Genomic DNA, 19,698 nt, shown 5'->3' with positions numbered 1-19,698 from the left:
ACCCAGAGTTGATCCAAGCCCTACGTTAGCGGCAGGAACGGAGTGGCCGACCCAAGCCAATACGAAGCAAGCCACAACCCTGTCATGAGCCACAGTTCGGTCTTGTCCTAGTGTTATTTAGTTGTGTTTAGTCTCTTCTAGTTTGGCACTAGCCTTGTCCCCCAGAGTACCCAATCATGGACCACTGCATGATCCGAGTGAGGCGCAGTGACCCCATCTATCGGCGATTCCGGCGTTAATTCTTAGTGAATTCTTAGCATAAAAACCACATGGGAATTAAGTGGGATTTTATGGAAATTATGATTATGATCTCATGGTCCAAACGGACAAATCACCCTCTTCCCCGATCTTTTTCCCCCAGTCCTTCCATTCTAGGTTAAAGCACTACTATCCGGAGTAGGGGACTTTGGAAAATGACTAGTAATATGCCAACATGTCAACGGTGTCACCGACTCTCACGGGCCTCCCCGCCCTACGAGATGCAGCAACTCTAACTCCGTCTAAACAACCCTATTCGTCTCCACGGATTAAAATTACGATGTAGGCATTGCGTCAATGCGAATGGTCAAGTCAGAGAGAAAAAAAAAAAAAAAGAACAACAAAAAACTATAATGATCGCCAGGTGGCATTTCTTTCCGGGGCCGGTAAGAGGTTCAGGCCGTTGACGATTAAGATGTCAACAATGTCCCACCCTGAAACACAGGGCTGATCGATTCAGTAACCAGTCAAATCCAAGAACAGGGATCTTCGTTCCCTCAACCCACGTGTGATGGGGTCATCTCCAGACATCCAATCCTATCCACTTAGGACGTCCAAGTGTACATGTAGTCCGGGTACTTACTCCGGATACTACGAATACGTACTCCGTACTCCTATGTGTGGTGAAGTGCTCGCTTCTGGCCCCCAAAATCCTCTCCCAACTAGTCCGCAAGAGGCTCCATGAGGAGAAATCTTTAAAAAGGATGAATAAACTTGTCGAATGAACTTGTCCCATCTAGCCGATACCAAGCCCTCCCCGTGGACCGGGAAATTTGTTGTCATGTTATTTCAAATGGTCCAGATGTTCCACAAAGGACTTTGTATAGCAAATTGCCGTTGGGATTTTTGTTTTGGGGGAACAACGGCGACTCCGAAGCCACATTTTGCAGGCCTTGGATTTGATGGAGAAGGGGGCCCACATGGAGAGAAAGCTCGGGTCCCCTTAAGGTCCATGTGAAGATCAGTTTGAGTTATCCCACAATCTTTGACAAACATACGTGGCTGATCTGGAATGACAAATTGTCAACGGCGCTATGCTGATTTTTGGATTATTGATCACGTCTACTGCCCTCGTTCTCGCGAACCATGTCCACCTCCTCCGTGCATTTCGTTTTCGTTTATTTCCTTTTCGCATTTGATTTGATTTTATCCGCATCGCTTCCTGTTCCGTCTTTGTCTTCGTTCTGGTCATGTCCACGTTTTCCCGCTGCTTTTCTTGATGCAAGGGCCAAAACAAATCCATCCTATCCGCGGTCGCGGCCCCAATCCCCACAACCTCCAGATCCAACATCTCGACTAGACCACGTGAAACGGAACATGATTGCACTTCCCTTCCAGAACCTCAATTCCTGCATGGAATCGTGTCTAAGAATATATCGGGGGCCAGCGCCTACCTACACACTGACATCAATTCGTCACTGGCTATGCTTGTATGCTGTACTGTACTACAACGTCCAGTCCATCCAAGCTAAATTTATCGGTCGCTCACCAAAAATAAAGTCAAAAAAAGCAAAGCAAGACCCGTCTCCAAAGCAAAGTGCAACATAACCACTGTTTCGGGCCTGTCGTCGAACTTTCCAACAAGCCCCAACTAACCTTCCTCTGAGCCCTACCGTATGGTATCCGCGCTTATTGGAGGGTATCCCCTGTCTCCCCATTATATAATTCTAAAATTCTAAAAACAGAAACGGCATGCATGGTCGGTTCGTGCGGGAAAATAAAATGTAAGCGATCGGCGCCCCCGTACCATGCGAAGTCTGGGGATCCTGGCAAGAACAACCCCGGTTCTAACTTTCAAGGTAGGACGTAAACATACCAATACTAGACTTTCTAGGTCGTGGTTTCTTGGGAGGGTTTTTCCAAGGTTGTTTTGTGTTTCTTCAGTGCACATGGCGAGTAATTCCAGATTTGACATCAAACCATGTGTTCGGAGTTTGATGTTCTCGTGGATGCTTATATCCGTGCCGAGTTACTCCCCATCTTGGGTTTAGTGCATCTACGATTGATATTAATTGGTCCCGACTTGCTGGCACACTACTAATATACCAGTGTTTATTACATTGCACTCTGTAATCTACTTTGTAAATCTCTAAGATTGGCCTTCTGGGCTCCTCCCTGCATGACGGAAGTGCTTGTTTCTAGAATTGTCATCCATGGATATTATTCCCTCATGCTGGCTGCTTTGCCTGTTTTGGGATACACCACAGCGAATGCCATGTATGAAACTTGTCTCCTGCGTCTGTTTCAAGTTCCAATAAAGCCATGTGGTGCACACCCATGCAAGGAGGCGGCATGTCCTGTACGGAGTACCTGTAAGCAGCATTTTAATCCTAATTCTCGAAGGATCTGCTGCTTGATTTGATCGTTTTCTAAGTATTTTCCCTTTTCGTATCTCGCGTACATATCCGGCAATTTACATTTTTACATTTTGGATATTATATTTTGCAATTCTCATGGATCAAATTATAGTTTTTCCTTCGGCCGAATCAAATCCCCATCCAGACTCTTCAAAACCTGGTTTTGCGCATGTCTCGTGGCAGTCGGGTTCCAAGTTGAGATCTGACAGGATGTACCCAAGTAGATTAACCTACAGCCGAAATATATGGCTAGTACGCAGTAAGCAAGCGTCAACTGTTGACCTACAACGCATAAGGCTAAGTACCTACCTAAATGGATGCTGGAAGTACCCCGGTCAGCAGCGAATTAATATATTATCGGACTTGGCCCTTGGGTCAGATCTTACTGTAGGATTGAGCCTCCATCTGACAAATGCACGTCACCTTTTTTTTTTTTTGCTTCAAATGTTCTCGGTCGTGTGGCACCATTCATTCACAGAAGTACGCAAATGCCTGGGCGTGGCTGTTTCGAGAGGCGAGTCTAATTTATCTCGGATCCTTGTGGCCAATGCTTTCCTATTCCAAAACTGATGCACTTCCCCTTCTTCGTATAGCGCACTCTAGTATACGGTGATATATACATCCATACAGTGGAGGGACCGAATATCAATTTTCACACATTAAACCTACGTACTTAATCATTTCAAGCCTTGGAAGGTTCATACATATCCAATCAATAAAATCCGTATATGTACACCCTAAAATAGCCCAAATAATGAGGAGCCCCGTCCTCAAGTCATATCCACCCCTTAAATCAATGGGTCCAAAACATCAATTTGAAGGGTCACTTGTCATGTCAAAGTTTGGAAGGAAATCCACTCTCGCACTCCACTCTCCCTACGTCTCTGGCCCCATTGATCGGAAATACCCCGAAAATCATCCAGATGTCCTAAGGTTGTTATGTGCGCAGTATGGTCTGTATGTACGGACCTCGGAACTTGAATCAGCGCACTCTATTTAAACCCGGCTTAAAATTTCGGAGTCAACGATCACATAACTCAAATCGGCAGTAAGTTACCGGAGTAGAGATAAGTATCAGTGCAAAGATTTGAAGATAGGAGTATCTGGATTGTCGACCGGGTAAAAGGGTATATGCCCACGAGGTTTATTCGGCGCATCAGCATAGTGCATGGATCTACCGAATCCACAGCTATGTCCCCATGGATAAAGTCTAGACTTACCCTGAGGTGATCATTGTATATGCGGCCACGCCTGTATCGGCCGCATCCCCCCTGAACAAGGCCAGAGCCAAGCCCAACGCCAAAGCCAAGGCGACGGGATATATTGATTAGACCCTGGAAACCAAAACCATACACGATCAATCGATAAGCGGCTTCCCTCTAAGGTTCCTTGGCGACATTTTACGGTCGCTGTCCACGGATCGTTTTTGTTTTTGTTTTTCCTCTTTCTCTCGGGCTAACCGTTTATGTATGAGATAGGCGAATGCCTTTCTTTTCAATTCCCCATGTCTCACATTTTCGCTTCCGATATTGTTGAAGGTTTACGGGTGTGGCTAGATCAAAGGAATAAACACAAACAGATCAATTGGCAGTCAGTGCGGGTTTAGCGCTGTCTGCTGTTCCGGTCTGTCGGGAGCGGGATTGATTTGATTGAATTGATTTGACTTGGATTGGATTGATCAGGATCCGCCCTTCAAATTTCCTGATTTCTTTGTGTTTTTGGGCCATGGATGGATAATGTTATATTTTTTAGCATGAAGATTCCCTACTAGCGCTATGAAAGTACAATGTAGGTTGTAAGCGGTTAAGGGGCGTGGTGGTCGGGTAGTGTCGAATCGCGGTTTATGCCCCTGAACCCAACCCGAATCCTGTAGCCACATGATGACATCCCTGTCTCCTTCCGTATTCATCTATGGTCTAGTCACATGGTCCCAACAACACCCAACCAAAAATTTTTGAATCCTTAACCCCCTGCATAAATGCACACGTACTCAATCTGTTCACGGACAAAATTGGCCGATTAAATCACCCTAACAGTGTATCTTGCAATTTGGCGGGATACCGTGGGTCGCGGCGGTCCGATCCATTCGAGCCCACGGGAACCCATGGGCCATGTGGTCCGGAAAGTGTAGTGTCCAAGGTTTCCCCTGTGGAGTATTTTAATAGAGTATTCTGGTATGGTATTTTCCGTGTCCCCAAAACCTGGAAATCCAGGTCGCACAATTTCAATAGTCTGTACCTAGTATCCCAGATCTTCTCCCTTCTTTCCCCTCACTTTCCTGTGACGAAGTCACGCATGGCATGGCATGGCGGGGAGGGTGATAGCGACAGCGATCGATGAAAGTTTGGAAGGCAAAATCCAGAATTCCAAAAAAAATCTTGGAAGATCCTCGGCGTGCAAAGGTACTGTAGATCAATCTGGTGCTATCCAGATTGGAAAGATTAAAGATGTAGATACCGTATCGATACCCGGCCACTTTTGCCTCTTTTCACACCCCCTGCCTATCTTCTCTCTACCCCGTATTCTGTACGGAGTGCATACATATCTTGCACGTATCTGCATTCCGTGTGCTGCATCCTTACATGCGCCCAGGTGCTCTGTGGCATTCACATGCGGATTCAACGCCTCCAGATCCGAGCCGAACACATGTTTGCTTTTGTACGAGCGGTTCCGGGTATTGGTGGTGACGGGTGCCTGAGTTTACCCTGTCCACTCAACCCGGGTGTTAAGACGAACCCTAAGACATCCACGAGCGAAGGTGTCCAATCACGTCTCCACCTTCGTACACTATTGATGCAAGATAAGGTGGGAGGCGTAAAGGAGGGGGAATGCTGCATATCGCTTCCTGTTGAAGCGAACTGACATCTGGACTTGGAGTCCAGATGTCTGTGGATATGTACTTTCCACGTAGTGACATATGATCGGCAGGAAATCGGCACTTCGATTTATTCACCTCCTTCCTAAATGGTTCGGGCCATGACTCGTGTACTGGATATAGATGTACATCAATTTACTCGTACTTCGAGATGGGCATTGACATGTACGTATCCGTACACTATATGCACGGAGATCCATGCATAATACGAACCTTGGAAAGACTAGGTCGATCCTGAGGTTCGTGTAGGTAGCTATGTCTAGGTACGTCCTACGATCTAGTCCTAGACGGGCCGCTCGCTACAAGAGTTAATCTATTTTAGCTCCGTCATGACATCGGGCACCAGTTCTAGCTTTCGATTGAGGTGACGCGATCGGATTAATGGAGGAGTACGAAGTACAGCAGAACAAACCAGAACAAATCGTCTCGCTTGAATTTAACACCGACAATGTTTTTTGGCTAATTTTACGGGGCAATAGTGTGTTTTTGGTGGATTTCTTGGCGCAAGAAATGTGTAAGGTGTAACTGCGATCGAAGAGGAATGTCCTGGACGTGTTACACAGTCGTGGCACGAGTTCGAGATTCTTGATCCCCATGCGGAGTAAGGGGAATGGAGTATACGGGTACTCATGGTTACCGATGGTCCCCGAGCGAACCCCGGAGTCATAGCGCTTAAGCGACATCTGGAAGCTTGGATCAATCAGAGTTCCTGAGTCAGGCGTGTGGCTTGTGCGGCCACGCACAGCAGCGCAAGTTACAAGCCAGATGAAAACAGAGCGAAACGAGACGAAACGAAACGAGATTCCAAACGGGAAGTGCACAGTAGTATAGTGACTAGAATACTCAAGATCTACGGAGTACGGATTACATGCTGTACCTTTTACACTATACACTTTGTACTTTGTCCAGATCAAAGCCAAAGCCAAATAGCCACTTGAACCAAACATAACCCGTCTATCTAACCCACGGCTGTCGCTGCAGCGGGAATCTCGGGAAGCAGATTGCATAAGCGCCAATGATCGACACGACCGAAAACAAAAACTCGATAGCTCACGATTTCCCCCCGAATCACTTCATGTTCGATACATCATTTCACGGCATCATTTCTCCGCTCAAATAAAATGCCACGCTCTACCGCACGGGCTCGGGAATTTCTCGTCCCCGTGCATCGCAATAGAACAAAGAAAAGAAAAGCAAAGAAAAACAGCAAAAATGCATGTTCTCCAAGAATTACATACAAAATTGAAATCGATTAAATCAACAGTGCGCTCTGTTAATCTACTCATCACATCCGATCCGAATGTGAAATCTGTATTCGTGTGCATTTGATACTCCTTGCGGAGACCGTACGCGTGTCTATGACGGCATACATCCTCTGTACTGAATACATACTCCGTACGAAGTATGTACAGAGAGAGGAGTGTGGCACAGTAACAGGAAACCTCCGTCTCCACAGCCAGAACCCACACCACGACACGATTCGACCTGTCAGAATTCCCCATCGTCGTCCCCGAGATGACATCGTAAATCCTGTCCACGATCCGAATTGATCACGATCCACCCACTGAGGCGGTGTCCCGATCCACGCGAAAAGAGCGAAAAATTCCTTCACTTTTTTTTCTCTTCTGCTCCACTTGCAGAGTTTTATGTAGATCTTGCCTGGAAGCGTGGACGTCATAGTGGGCGCCACGACAGCTCTTCTTTTCCTATGTAACTGGGCGCTAGCTTTGGTGGGTTTGTTCTGTTTTTTTTTTTTTTTGTGAGGAGGCATTTTGTCTCGGAAACGCAACTCCGCTGTGCTGGGTGTTGGGATTTGGAGAATTTCAGATAAATTCAGATCCACATCTGCGTTCCTACTTGGAGCACTTGAGTACTCCGTGGGCACTGACTAGTCCGCATGTGCACAGTGTGTGCCGTGTTGCCAGCGTCGCTTAAAGGGTAAAAATTAAATCAAAAAGTAAAGTAAAATAGAGTACATCGTAAAGGAAACGCTAAGTGTGGAAATGAAAATCTTGAAAATCATGATGCAACTGCCGGGCGAATTGGACGGTCAAGGCCCCTGCATTGGCATTTCTCCTTTCGAGGTCCCATTGAACACATACTGACATCGTACCTGCAATGTTCGACCGTATATGCACATTTATCTTTATGAACAGCAAATCATACATAAACTCTACCAAGCTCTCTCGCGAATCGAATCCACAGGATTCGCGCGTGAATGACAGTCCCTCGCTTCGGACGCTTGTAACTGGCTCTCTCTTTTCTGTTGCGTCTGCTTTAGGTTCTATAGCTTGCTGATCTGGTGTGTTTGTCTGCGGGTGGTTCAGGTTTCTGCAGGGTCAGATCTTTGCCCTGTCGGGTAAATTTATGGATCCGGAGAGTCCGGAGATCAGGTTCGTCTTTTCCAAGTTGTCTTTGCGTTTGCTTTTACATATCTTGTGCTGTATAGTATCGTCAGTCTGCGTAGACTCCTTGATCCCTTGGTTGATCAGTGGATTCGGGGATCATGATGATTAGGTGCTTATCGTTTGACGTTATACGAGGTGCATGCTTGGGTTGGAGACCTCGTGATTTAAATGGGCGTCGACATTTGCATTCACGGTGTCCTGCAGATGCCCTGGGAGCAAGGGATACCTTTCATATCTGCTTTGTCAGATTGTACGATGCTGCCAACCTCGAAGGTTTGGATTGTTTGTATAGTAAAGGGGAACCATGGAACGACTTCGGGAATCGAAAGTTTAACTTGTCAGTTGATCCAGTTGTTCCATGGTTGACGTGTTCAGTGTCAAACTCAATTTGGTTTTAATCAATACAAACATTTGTATACTGAGCTGGTAGTAAATTGTGAACTTTGAAATACTGTATCTTCCAACCTGCCGGGGTTGGAATATGACATTCCAAGGTTGGTTTGTTGTTGATCTGTAAAATACTATATCACATAGAAATCCTTTTCGGGTTGGAGACAAATCACATCAGTTTCCAAGTTTTCCCTGATTCACTTCAACCTTCCAAGTTGGAATTTCAAGGTCTCGTGAACATGATCAGACCGATATTGCCTTTATCCAGTCGTAACTGCTCCGAGGATCAGACTCTGTGCACGCTTTGGCCCTACGTCCAGGGGTAGAATTTGTGTAACCAATACTTTGGTTCCACCTGCAGCTGCTGGAGGTTCCTTGATTGATAATAATCACATAACGTTGACCTAGATTGGATATTCTGAGTTGTCCTAGATAGGTCGTTACACGAATCTTTCAAGGTTCAATGTACCCCGTGGAATACAATACACCCCATCGACGTAATCCCTTCAGTCCGAGTATGGATATAATAAGCGGCGAAAAGAGTCCCCAATAGGAAAACCTAAGACGAAACGAAACGTGATGAAACACTCAACCTTACAATATGGGTTCTCATCAAGTGCATAGTAATTTTTCAATTATTTAAACATTACGGATTAAACCTCAATGTCATACACGCTACTTGGAACATACTACAGTAGCCACACAAGTCTTCATCATCAACCACGGTTAATAGAATGGAATCTTCATTTCTCTGAATCTCAACTCGTTCATTAGAGAACCAACTATCCCCATTATCTCACTCCCACTCACCTAATACCATGTGCCATAAAAAGCCATATATAAATTCAAACCATCAAATATTTACCAAAGTTACCAGACCTCAACGTTTGATTTCTGATGCTAAACGCCCATATACACACCCATCAGCCAACCAGAACCAGATAAGTGGCTATAATGTTAGGTAGTACGTTCCACAAACCCTGTCTACCTCGTGTCCAACCCCAACATTGACCCTTGGAACCACGCAGAGCAAGATCAGATCCACCGGCGAACAGATTTATGTGGTACCCGATCATGACCGATGAGATTCCCTGCAGATGTACGACCGGGGATGCCGAGGGGAAACCAAGAAATGGAATTTTAACATTCATGAATTAGGTTCTGCGAACTCAACTTTATGTATGCTCAGCAAGGTTCGACATGGTAATCTTGTTCATCCATGGATGTACTTGGTAAATAATGACTATGTATGTGTCTACTACATACTATAGAGAATAGGTACCAGACCTCGAGGGCTGTGATACCTATAAACTGAAATAATCTTGGAGAATCGGATCAGACAACACATCTTCCAATATTAAGCCCTGGAGTTGTTTATTTGTACATAGAAATACATCTAAGATCATCTGGATAGAATATTTGATTAGATACCTAGCCACGTTGGCTTTGAAATAATCGTGTAACAAGAGAAAGAACCCGTGAACGTGAGATGGACTGTGAGAATGTCAAAAAATAGCCACAACCAGTCTTTGGAAGCCCACTGGGAATTTTCACAGTGAACTTTGTGCTGAATAAATTAGCTTTCAAGTTCTAATATACATAAGAGCATCTGGCTCATAGCAAGCTCCAGACACCGGCGCTGATTCACCTCGGAAGTCCCAAAACTCGCACATAGAGATGTAAATGTACTAGTAGACTGGCATGTACATACTGCACGAGATCTTATCGTAACACATGGTAATAGAAGTAACGAGCCTTACAACACAGCCGGCAAGCCCGAGCAAAAGCCCTCGATTCTGTCTGCTTCAGAGTGTTGCACGACACCGCGTGCTGGTAAGATGGATGAGCAGACTGGACTGGCCGGACCGATTCTGAAACACGGGGGGTCTGTGAGATGCCTGCGCCGCGTGATCTTTGGTGGTACGATCGCTTAGGGTGTCCAAGTTGGGAGTGTGCTGGAGTCGGGAGGTGGAAGTGTAGATTTGGATCTTGGAGGGTTGGTGGGTGGAATGAAGGGGTGGGTATTCTGTGGCTACAAGAGTACATGGTCTGTGACGTGAGGAGTGCATTCGGTCCGTTGATGTTAAAGGGCAGTTGTAGGTACTGGTAGCTATAAGTCGTCCGACACGAAAACAAGGGCGCTTTCCGGAATTAATAGTTTTATTGGGTATCCGTGTTAATGATGGTAAAGAGTTGAGTATGTACAACCAAAGGAGACTTAGGATCGATCTGATTCCATTCCTATTCCCACCAATCAGGTGATAACGCTTTGGTCGTAGTAAAGGTCGCAAGCATGCGGGTGCTGCATACAGTACTTAGGCATCAAAGCAGTAGCCATCACCCCATTCGCAACAAGGTATTCGCGGAAATTCAGCAGGCGCTGCGTGAGGAGCGTGGTCCGCTTGTTACCCTGTGCATCGCGATTACCAGACCACACGAGCTCGGCGAGAGCAGCGGCACGGGGCCACATGAGCTGGGAGATGGTTACGTCGTCGACCTGCTCAGACCAGAGGGGAGCCTCGGCGCCGAGAATGTGCTTTGCCTGTGTCGCGGTGAGGTTGGTGGTGAAGTCGTAGTCGTAGATGCGCTGCCAGGTCTTGTAGGGGGCGCACCAGGACCCGCCGTTGCCGCCGTAGTTGAAGTTCACGCTGCCGTCGGGGTTGGACATGATGTCGTAACGGGGGTCGTTGCCTAGGGCGCCGCCGTGGCCGCAGTCCAGGTAGAGGAAGTCGGAGGAGGAGACGACAACGTCGTAGCCGCGGGCTGTGAGGTTCTGGATATTGGTTAGGCCGTTATTCCAGGTTTGCATGACGATGTCGTCGGCGACGTCGTGGGCTGCTTCGGTCGACAGGGTGATGTCCTCCCACATCATGAGGCGGCGGTGGGCACCGGCGGCACGGAAGATGGGCACGGCATGGTCAACCCAGTACTGAGCCAGGTCGTTGTATGTGCGTGATGAGTCCTCCAAGAACCACTCGGTGACGTATGTGCTGAAGTTGTAGCAGCCGGGCTGGAGCTCATCGGCGCCGACGTGGAACCAATCGTCCGTGAAGATGCTAGACAGTTCGTTGTAGACATTGGCCACGACCTCGTAGGTCTTGTTGTTGATGATATCCAATTGACCGGGATTTGGCTCGACGGCAGTGTGATATGTCCAATCATCGTTCGACCACCAGGAGTGTGCGCAGGCCACAATACTCGGGTCTACCTGCTGCCAGCCGGAAGCGGAGTGACCGGGCATATCAACCTCGGGAATGACACGTACACCACGGGCACGAGCATAAGCAATCACGCTACGGATATCAGCGGCGGAGAAAGTCTCGCGAGGCGAGTATGCGTCATTGACCATCTCGGGGTAAGATTCCATGTGCACAGGCCACGACTGGGAATCGTCCAAGTGCCAGTGAAGCACGTTGAGCTTCGACAAAGACATGCCGTCGAGCTGCTCGAAGATCTTGGGCAAGGAAATGAAGTTGCGACCAGTGTCGATCATGACACCACGGTAGGGATACAACGGTGCGTCGGTGATGCTAACCGGCTCCTCAATGATCAGACCACCCTTGCCGTTTGAGATGATAAGCTGCTGCAGCGTGGTGAACGCGTGCAGAGCACCCCAGACTGTCTGCGCGTGGATCTTGATACTGCCCGACGACGCCGTCACCTCCAGTGTATAGGACTCGTCGACTCCATGCTGCAGATCGGCATCACCGTCGATCAGGGTAAGTTGAATGGACTTGATTGGGTTTGCGGCGCTACTGCGCTTGGTCAAGCCTGCGCCGGTCGGGAATGGCTGAAAGACGGAGATCGGAGCTTCGGTGGCGGCGGGGACCCATTGGAGCGTGGTGATGGAGAGCCAAGCGCGTTCCCAGGCTTGATTGATGATGTCGTGAGTGTGGCCGTGGGCGTCGGTGGTACGCAGGGAGAGCTCCTGAACGGGAATTGGACCCGACGAGCCCCAGGTGATGTTGCGGGGCGCGGGAAGTGGATTCACCTTGACGGCCGAGACGGTCGCGGTCAAGGCGCCCAATAGACCCAGCACCACGGAGAACTTCATGGCGAAGTTTGGCGATTGAGGAATTGAAAAGAAAGAATGAGTCTAGAATTGAAAAGCGACCGGGGAGAGTTATTTATGCTGGAAGTTCAAGTTGGAGCACAAACATGCCGATCAAACGCGGATCACCTCCTGGTATGTGCCTCGTGCATGAAAAACAAATGAGGATAATTAATCAAGGTCGAGCTATCTATCACTGTATCCACAATCCCTTGAATGTTTCTATAGAACGTTACATTTCTTTGGCGTTGACTGTTGACTGGTGTTTATTGATAAACAAGTCAAGTGCGACCTCCACATACTACATCGGGGTCGTTTTCTCCACATGGACCTCAATGGCTAATGCAAGAGAGATTGGACCTTTTAAACATTAGTCAAGCAGAGATCTGATCGCAATAACTACTTCAAAGTTGTTCTATGTTTTTTTTTAAGAATATGGCCCAAGCGACAAAGGAATGCCACAGTCACATTTCTTCCCCTATGTCTACAGGAAACAGAAAAGCCTTATCTTCTGGTGTGGGGTGTTATGCCTTATAACAGATACTACTAGTACTTTTCAACTAGTCTAGTCATGATAAACAGCGGGGTAAAGAGAGTCACATTATCTAAAATAAAATTACGTTCAACCTTCTAGTGCCTTCTCAGTCTCCATCCCCTCTCGGAACTCTTCATGAATGGCCGCAATGGCCTTCTGGGACGGCACCACACAAGGACGACGGGGCAGTCCACCATATCCACGGTATGATTGCAAAGCACTCTTCACAGCGACAAATCCGCCATGAATGGCACCCCAGTCCGCACGCGCAACAATAGCCTGCAGCTTTTGCGCCTCTTCAACCTTCCCACTGCGGTACAGCTCCATCACGCGCACACTGGATCGAGGGATGAGGTTGGCGACCCCGCCAATGATACCGTCACCACCAGCGATCAACGTCTGAAGAGTGAAATCAGCCGATCCACCAAACGTCAAAAACTCTGGCTTGGACGAGGCAGCGACTCGAGTCAGCTTGCCCGTGTTACCGCAGGTGAGCTTGCACCCGATGATGTTGGGGTGCGTGGACAGTGCGAGGATGTCGTCCGAGGACAAATCCAGTCCAGAAGAGGCACCGGGGAAGTTATAAATGAGAACGGGAATGGGCGATGCATCGGCCACGGCTTGGAAATGTGCGTGCAGGGCCTCGTTGCTTACGAGGGCCTTGTAGTAACTGGGAGGTAGGACCAGTACAGCGTCGGCACCGGCCTCACCGGAATCCTTGCAAAGTTGAATAGTCTCTCGAGTGGAGGCGGCACCACATCCAGCAATTACAGGCAGTGATGGATAACCTGCAGCATCCACGGCGCGACGTGTGGCGGCTGTGATGGCTTTGCGCTCCTCACGGTCCAAGTGTACCGCTTCGCCATTACTTCCCTGGGTGACTAGACCAGTCACACCACTGCGGGCCAAGTATGCGGCGTGTTTCTCGGTGGTCTCCAGGTCTAACTCTTCATCTGGCTTGAAGAATGCGACCGTGGGCACATAGACTCCCTTGGAGAGGGGGTTTCGCTTAATAGAACCGTTGGCTGTCATGATGTGTTGCGAAAGAAAAAAAAGAGACTAATACCCGTTTCTTTTTCAACAAGTCAATTTCTCGGGGTTTTCCAACCAAAGAGACAATCAGGATTACCACTCACCTCCACTTTTATCACTGGAAAAGACTAACCTGGCATTTAAAGTGGGCAATGGGAACAGCTAAATAACCAAATTCTCATTTCTGATCTTGAACCCCCACGTCGTTCCCCAATTCTGCGGAGTCTTCTTTCCCCCACGCTCTTCACATTGAAATGCGGGGTTTTAACCGCTCTTGATTGGACTCACTTGCTTCACAGGCGGATTTTCATGGGTTTTCCGACGAACTGGAGATTGGCCTGGAAATAGGATTGCGAACTGTATTAAAATCTTTCCTTACAATGTTCGGAGATTGCCTCCCTCATGTCTCACGGCGTCGATTGAGGGGGTTTTCCCCCACCTTTACAACGCCGTGGGGGTTCGGAAATTCCAGAGTTAATCCTCAATTTTCGCCGAGTCTGACGTACATGAAGATGCCCTAAATTCGAAAATAATCAAGTATTGACGACACTGGGGAGAAATAGAAAGGGGACATTTATTGCAAGCTTGAGGTTTTGTCGTCCATCTTGATGTACTTGAAAGCCGGAGCATGGAGCATATATATAGATGTGCACTAACATTGCTGCCTCTTCGAAAATCTCCTTTGCCAATAAATCTTCATTGCAAATTAAAAAAAAGCGTATTAGAAACCTCATCATTAGACAAATGAATGTAGAATTAATATTGACACATTCCCATAGTCAAAGCATCCAGGTTCATGGTGCCCACTCTGTCTCAATTTTGTATAGAGATCTGGTTGCTGCCAAGAGAACCTCTTCCTCACATCACGCCCTCAACCAGCGCGATCCCAACTTCATTCCGACGATCCTCCAGGGCTCCCGAACTCCCAATCTCGAGAAGAAGAAACAGGCCAGGCGACTCGTCAAGAGGGCTTCCCTCCGAATCACCTATTTGGTGACCACACTATGACTCGAGATTGAGAAACCCCTCCCACCCCTCCCCCAGTTGTCCGCGATGGGCCTCCTGTCGCGGCCGTCTCTCCGTTCAGTGCGACGGAACCCCGAAGACCGCTCGGGGAATGATGGTCGCCCTCCGCCTATGAAGAAGCAGCGAACTTTGGAGGAGTACGGCCTGCGCCGTCGCAGGAGCTCTCCAGATTGCCTCGACACAACCACAACCCAGGACACTCACCCGGTCGGGAAAGTTCGTTCCGCAAATCCTCCCTTGAGCGCCACGCGCCCGCGCACGGCGACGAGACGCGCTCGCCAGCACTCGTCCGCCTCCCCAGACTCTATCAACTCCCTGAGTCAATTGAAGACCCCCGCCCGCTTCCATGCAAATGGCAATGGCTCTGTCGCGTCGCCTCGCGTACCCGATCGCAATACCCCCTCTGCGATCCATCATCTGCACGATGACCGCGAATCTCCCGACCCATTGGATACAATTTCGCCGGCTCCCACAATCAGTACCACTATCAGACCCCGATCTAGAGCATCTGCTCACGCGTCGGAAGCTCAGAGCAAATTCCTAAAGTCCCCTGCGACCACTCGTAGCACCCGAAAGAATGATCCAGACCCCATTCTTACGGAGCCGCCCACCGACACAATCAAAGAAGAGAAGGAACAAGATGAACCGGAAAAATTACCAGTAAAAAGTGCGGTTGCGGAGCCCCGGTCACATCAGAAGCGTAGGAGTGACCTTGACCTTCTGGAGAATGAGCCTGCGCCCGTGTCGACAGGAACAGAGAGGCGGTCTTTGCGCTCAGCAGACACCGGTTCTCGTAAGAGCGAGCTCGCTCAATACTTCTATAACTATGAGCAGATAATCAGTCTCGATCAATCAAAGCCTGGTAGGATATCAAACCCTGTCCAAGATAACGATCTATCTACTGACTACCCATAAAGCAGAGACTCTGACAGCCGCCACAATTGTCACATTAATAGACGACCTCTCCGAGCCATTGCCACTCTCCACTACACCAGATCCCACGCCTTTCGGTAACCCTCTAAAGCAGCTACACAATTGCGAGGTCATCTCGCTCTCAGTTTCCTCACCACCCCCCGAGGATGACCCCCTCAACGAAGAATTATATTTCCGTGCACATCGCCGATTCGAACGACAGGAAAAACAACTGCGCAACATTGAGCGCGATCGCGCACAGCACGAAAAACAACAAGTAGACCGCCTACTTGAGGAATTGCGCGGCCAAGACTGGCTACGTCTAATGGGCTTACCAGGCGTCCACGAAAGTGAAAAGAAACTCTACGAGCCTAAACGCCAGATCCTCATCGCAGAGCTAGTCGCCCTGCTCAACAAATTCCAAGTCTGGAAAGACGAGGAAAGAAGGCGCAAGCTCGCTAGAGAGAAATCATCTCACCTCGTCGACGAGGCCGAAGCCAGACGCCCACAGAAGCGTTCACTCCCCATCGAAGAAGCAGAGGAAAGTTCCCTTTCTCCGTGCATTCCACCTAGTACACCCGACCCCAATGATGTGGATGCCTGGGCCGCGCGACAGTTACATCAGGAAGCGCGCTCCGCGTCCGACTCAGCGGCTAAAATCCGCAAATCCGTCAAGCCCAAGGCTGGCCCGGATGATGATGAACAATCCCATCCCACAGAAAAAAGCGCTGCCAAGCGCCCAAAAGCACACGACCCCATTGCCTTTTCTTCTCCACCTGCCGATCCGGTCCCTTTCTTTCTTCCCCCGCCTGACGATAAACCCTTTACATCTTTCTTTTCTGATCCCGACGAACGCGCAGCGGCCCTTTCTGCAATACCTGGGCATTGCCGGGAGGAGGGCACTGACCAGGTTATGGCTTTTGGTCAACCCATCCCCGATGTGACGGAGTGGGAGTTTCAACCGCCTGAGGAACTGCTTACTGAGGAGGCTATGCAAGCTTCGCAGAGGCAGCGGCGTTTACTGAAACGGCGCAGCCATGGGTGAGCGGGCTGTATAATCGGTTTCTGGTTCGCTTGGCTTTTGTGTTTCCACATTTCCCTATGTATGATTTCTGTACGATAGCATTGCGGCGTTGGGGACATGGTGTCCTCCAAGGGTTTATTATTGGTCGGTCTTGATGGCGTTGGATCTTGTATAGTGGGATGGACGGACCATTGTGTTAAAGTCTGCACCTGACAAAGTCTCTTAGCATTTTTAATAATTCATGAGATTTGCTGACTATATTTGCTGCTTGTTGTTTGCTGTTTGCTGTTTGCCATACTCGAATCACTCCCTCTATAAAGTACTCGAGCAGGTTCTCTAACTTAGCACTAATCCAAACAACAGAAATCGACGTCGAAATGGTTGATATCAGGGCCAATAGTGCGCACACATCGACCAGTATAGACTCTCTGGTCAAGAAGATGGTAAACCTTGCTCTCGCAAAAGAACACAAGCGCCTCCCGATCAAACGCGAAGATATCACTTCAAAAGTCCTCGTCCACCAGGAAAGACGCATGTTCAAGACCGTTTTCCAACACGCACAGCTCAAACTGATGGATGTATTTGGAATGGAAATGACGGAGCTCCCTCCAAAACAAGACATAACCACTTCCCAGCGGAGAGCCACCCAAAAAATCAAGAAACACTCAACCAGGAAGTCCTGGATCCTATCTACCACCCTACCACCCAAGTACCGCACCCCATCTATCCTGATCCCCACCAAAGCCCCCTCGGCCAACGAAGAAGCCATATACACGGGGCTCTACACTTTCATTATTGCCGTCATCACGTTGAACGGGCCCTCGCTAAACGAAGACAAACTCATGCGTTACCTTAAACGCGCAAAAGCCGACGTGCATACGCCCATCGACAGAACAGATAAGCTCATCAATCGACTGTGCAGAGATCGCTACCTCGTCCGCACGCGGGAGGTCGACGAAAATGAAGACGTCGTCCTGTACATGGTCGGGCCTCGGGGCAGAATCGAAGTCGGATCTAAGGGCGTGGACGGGCTGGTAGAGGAGGTTTTCCGTTCTCCGCCTCCGAGTCCATAAAGTATGCTTCTATTTCCCCAATGGCATCATACCCATAACACCAATCTCTAATATGCTGATTAGCAAGACCACCGACCTCCCCCGAGCCCTGGCAAGGTATCCGCTTCTCCTCGCCTGACATGCCGCAAATCTCAGACTCCGATTCAAGTTCCAGTTCCACCGACTCGTTACACCGGCTGATCAACTCGTACAGTGCTTTTCGCTCCTTTCCCTCGGAGACATGGTAGGAATTACCGGCTTGTAGACTGGCGCTTTGGACTGCTGCTACTCTGCGCTTGCGGACATGTTCGAAGACGTCGAGTGCGTGCTTTTGGGCTTTGGCGTTGAGTGAGTGGGTGTTTGTGTTTGTGTTAGTGTAAGCGAGGTCTAGGGCTGTTGAGAGGGATATTGCGTCTTCGATTGCGAGGCTGACACCCATGGACATGTAGAAGGCCATTGCGTGTGCGGCGTCGCCGACGAGAGCAAAGGTGCCGGATGGGTTGGACCAGGTTGGGAGTGGAGGGACGGCGTGGACGGGGTAGTTTGTTATTTTGGGGAGGGCGAGATCGAGAAGTGTTTTTACGCTGGATTGGGATTGGAGTTAGTTATTGATTCTAGATTGGATTCATGCTCAAGTTCATATTCGGATGGAAAGTGTTCTCACGGCAAATCGAAGTCCCCAAATAGATCATAAATGACCTTCTTGTGCTCTTCGTATGTGCAATCTTTCATGTCGACGTCATCCCGATGAGATAGAACGATATTTAGCATTGATGCATCCTTGATCAAATACACCATGCACGACCTGTCAGGGGCAACCCAGAAGTTCGAGTTGTGGGTGCTTAGATCCACGAGATTGGCTGTGACAGGATTGGCTTTGATCTTTGATACCTCAGCCATCATTCTTAGCGCAGCCCAGCCGGTAGGCTTTGTACCAGGATCATCGGCGCCTAGAAGCTGTGATCGGGCGAAAGAGTTTATGCCTGAATTGCGCATTAGCATTGCAATTTATCATAAGGAGGTACGGAAAATCAGGAAAGAAGACAATGATACCGTCAGCGGCAATGACCAGCGATGAATCAAGATAATTGCGGCCCCCGTCTATTTCAATATCTGGCGTGTCTTCAAAAACACGGTAATCCGTCACCTCGTGAACAAAGTAAATGACTACCCCAGCGCTAATGGCGTGCCGGTATAATATAGCAAGCAGCGTAGCGCGATGAATGACGATATAAGGCGCCCCGTACTCCTCCTCGAAGCTAGTCATGTCCAGCGCACCAATGAGCCTGCTATCTTTCCAGTCTTTGAAGAGAATTTTCTCAGGCTTGATGCATTCGTTAAGTAGATCTTCTTTGAGACCCCATTGGAAAAGGTACTTGACTGCTTGTGGGGTAAGTTGGACTCCGGCACCTAGCTCTGCGAGGTGTTTTTCTGATTCGACTATACTGACGTGATGGGTCGTTTTTGATTTCTTGAGCGCAATGGCGAGAGAGAGGCCTGCTATTCCGGCGCCGACGATGGTGATCTTCATGGAGATTGGGTTTGTAGTTGGTTGTTCAAGAATTGGAGGCGGCGTCGCTGGTGGGGTCGATTCTGAAGATTCCGATCTGTGAATCGTGAATCGTGATCCACTAATCCGGGGATGATCAGCGCTGATAGGTTGGGAGGAAGCCCCACGCAAGGGCCCAACGGAGAGAATATCAAGTTGAAGCGGAATGTTTGGTTAGTACTAGTATTTGATAGAGTCACGTGTAGCCAGCCAGAACTTCAACCACCCC

At 48.7% G+C, this 19,698-nt stretch overlaps 5 protein-coding genes across 5 annotated transcripts; 2 read left to right on the top strand and 3 right to left on the bottom strand.

Annotated features, from left to right (window-relative positions):
- Positions 1-10,542: 10,542 nt before the first annotated feature.
- Positions 10,543-12,342, bottom strand: N7466_003115 (beta-N-acetylhexosaminidase; the record flags this gene model as incomplete). The annotated part of the gene is made up of 1 exon (XM_057162512.1): positions 10,543-12,342. One exon carries the CDS (start codon positions 12,340-12,342, stop codon positions 10,543-10,545), a length of 1,800 nt encoding a protein of 599 aa, XP_057023627.1.
- Positions 12,343-12,961: 619 nt separating this feature from the next.
- On the bottom strand, positions 12,962-13,906 carry N7466_003114 (dihydrodipicolinate synthase family protein; the record flags this gene model as incomplete). The annotated part of the gene is made up of 1 exon (XM_057162511.1): positions 12,962-13,906. One exon carries the CDS (start codon positions 13,904-13,906, stop codon positions 12,962-12,964), a length of 945 nt encoding a protein of 314 aa, XP_057023626.1.
- A 1,053-nt stretch (positions 13,907-14,959) lies between these two features.
- N7466_003113 (acetyltransferase SAS4-like domain-containing protein) lies at positions 14,960-16,889 on the top strand (the record flags this gene model as incomplete). The annotated part of the gene is made up of 2 exons (XM_057162510.1): positions 14,960-15,794; positions 15,853-16,889. The coding sequence occupies 2 exons, from the start codon at positions 14,960-14,962 to the stop codon at positions 16,887-16,889; spliced, it is 1,872 nt and encodes a 623-aa protein (XP_057023625.1).
- Positions 16,890-17,245: 356 nt separating this feature from the next.
- N7466_003112 (MAGE domain-containing protein) lies at positions 17,246-17,941 on the top strand (the record flags this gene model as incomplete). The annotated part of the gene is made up of 1 exon (XM_057162509.1): positions 17,246-17,941. The coding sequence occupies one exon, from the start codon at positions 17,246-17,248 to the stop codon at positions 17,939-17,941; it is 696 nt and encodes a 231-aa protein (XP_057023624.1).
- Positions 17,883-19,451, bottom strand: N7466_003111 (FAD-dependent oxidoreductase; the record flags this gene model as incomplete). The annotated part of the gene is made up of 3 exons (XM_057162508.1): positions 17,883-18,504; positions 18,585-18,903; positions 18,974-19,451. 3 exons carry the CDS (start codon positions 19,449-19,451, stop codon positions 17,883-17,885), a joined length of 1,419 nt encoding a protein of 472 aa, XP_057023623.1.
- Between the last annotated feature and the right edge of the window lie 247 nt (positions 19,452-19,698).

Source organism: Penicillium verhagenii (assembly GCF_028828195.1).
Source record: "Penicillium verhagenii strain IBT 33310 chromosome Unknown utg000004l_segment0_segment0, whole genome shotgun sequence".
Classification (NCBI taxonomy): Eukaryota; Fungi; Ascomycota; class Eurotiomycetes; order Eurotiales; family Aspergillaceae; genus Penicillium; species Penicillium verhagenii.
This window is presented reverse-complemented; position numbering and strand designations above follow the sequence as displayed.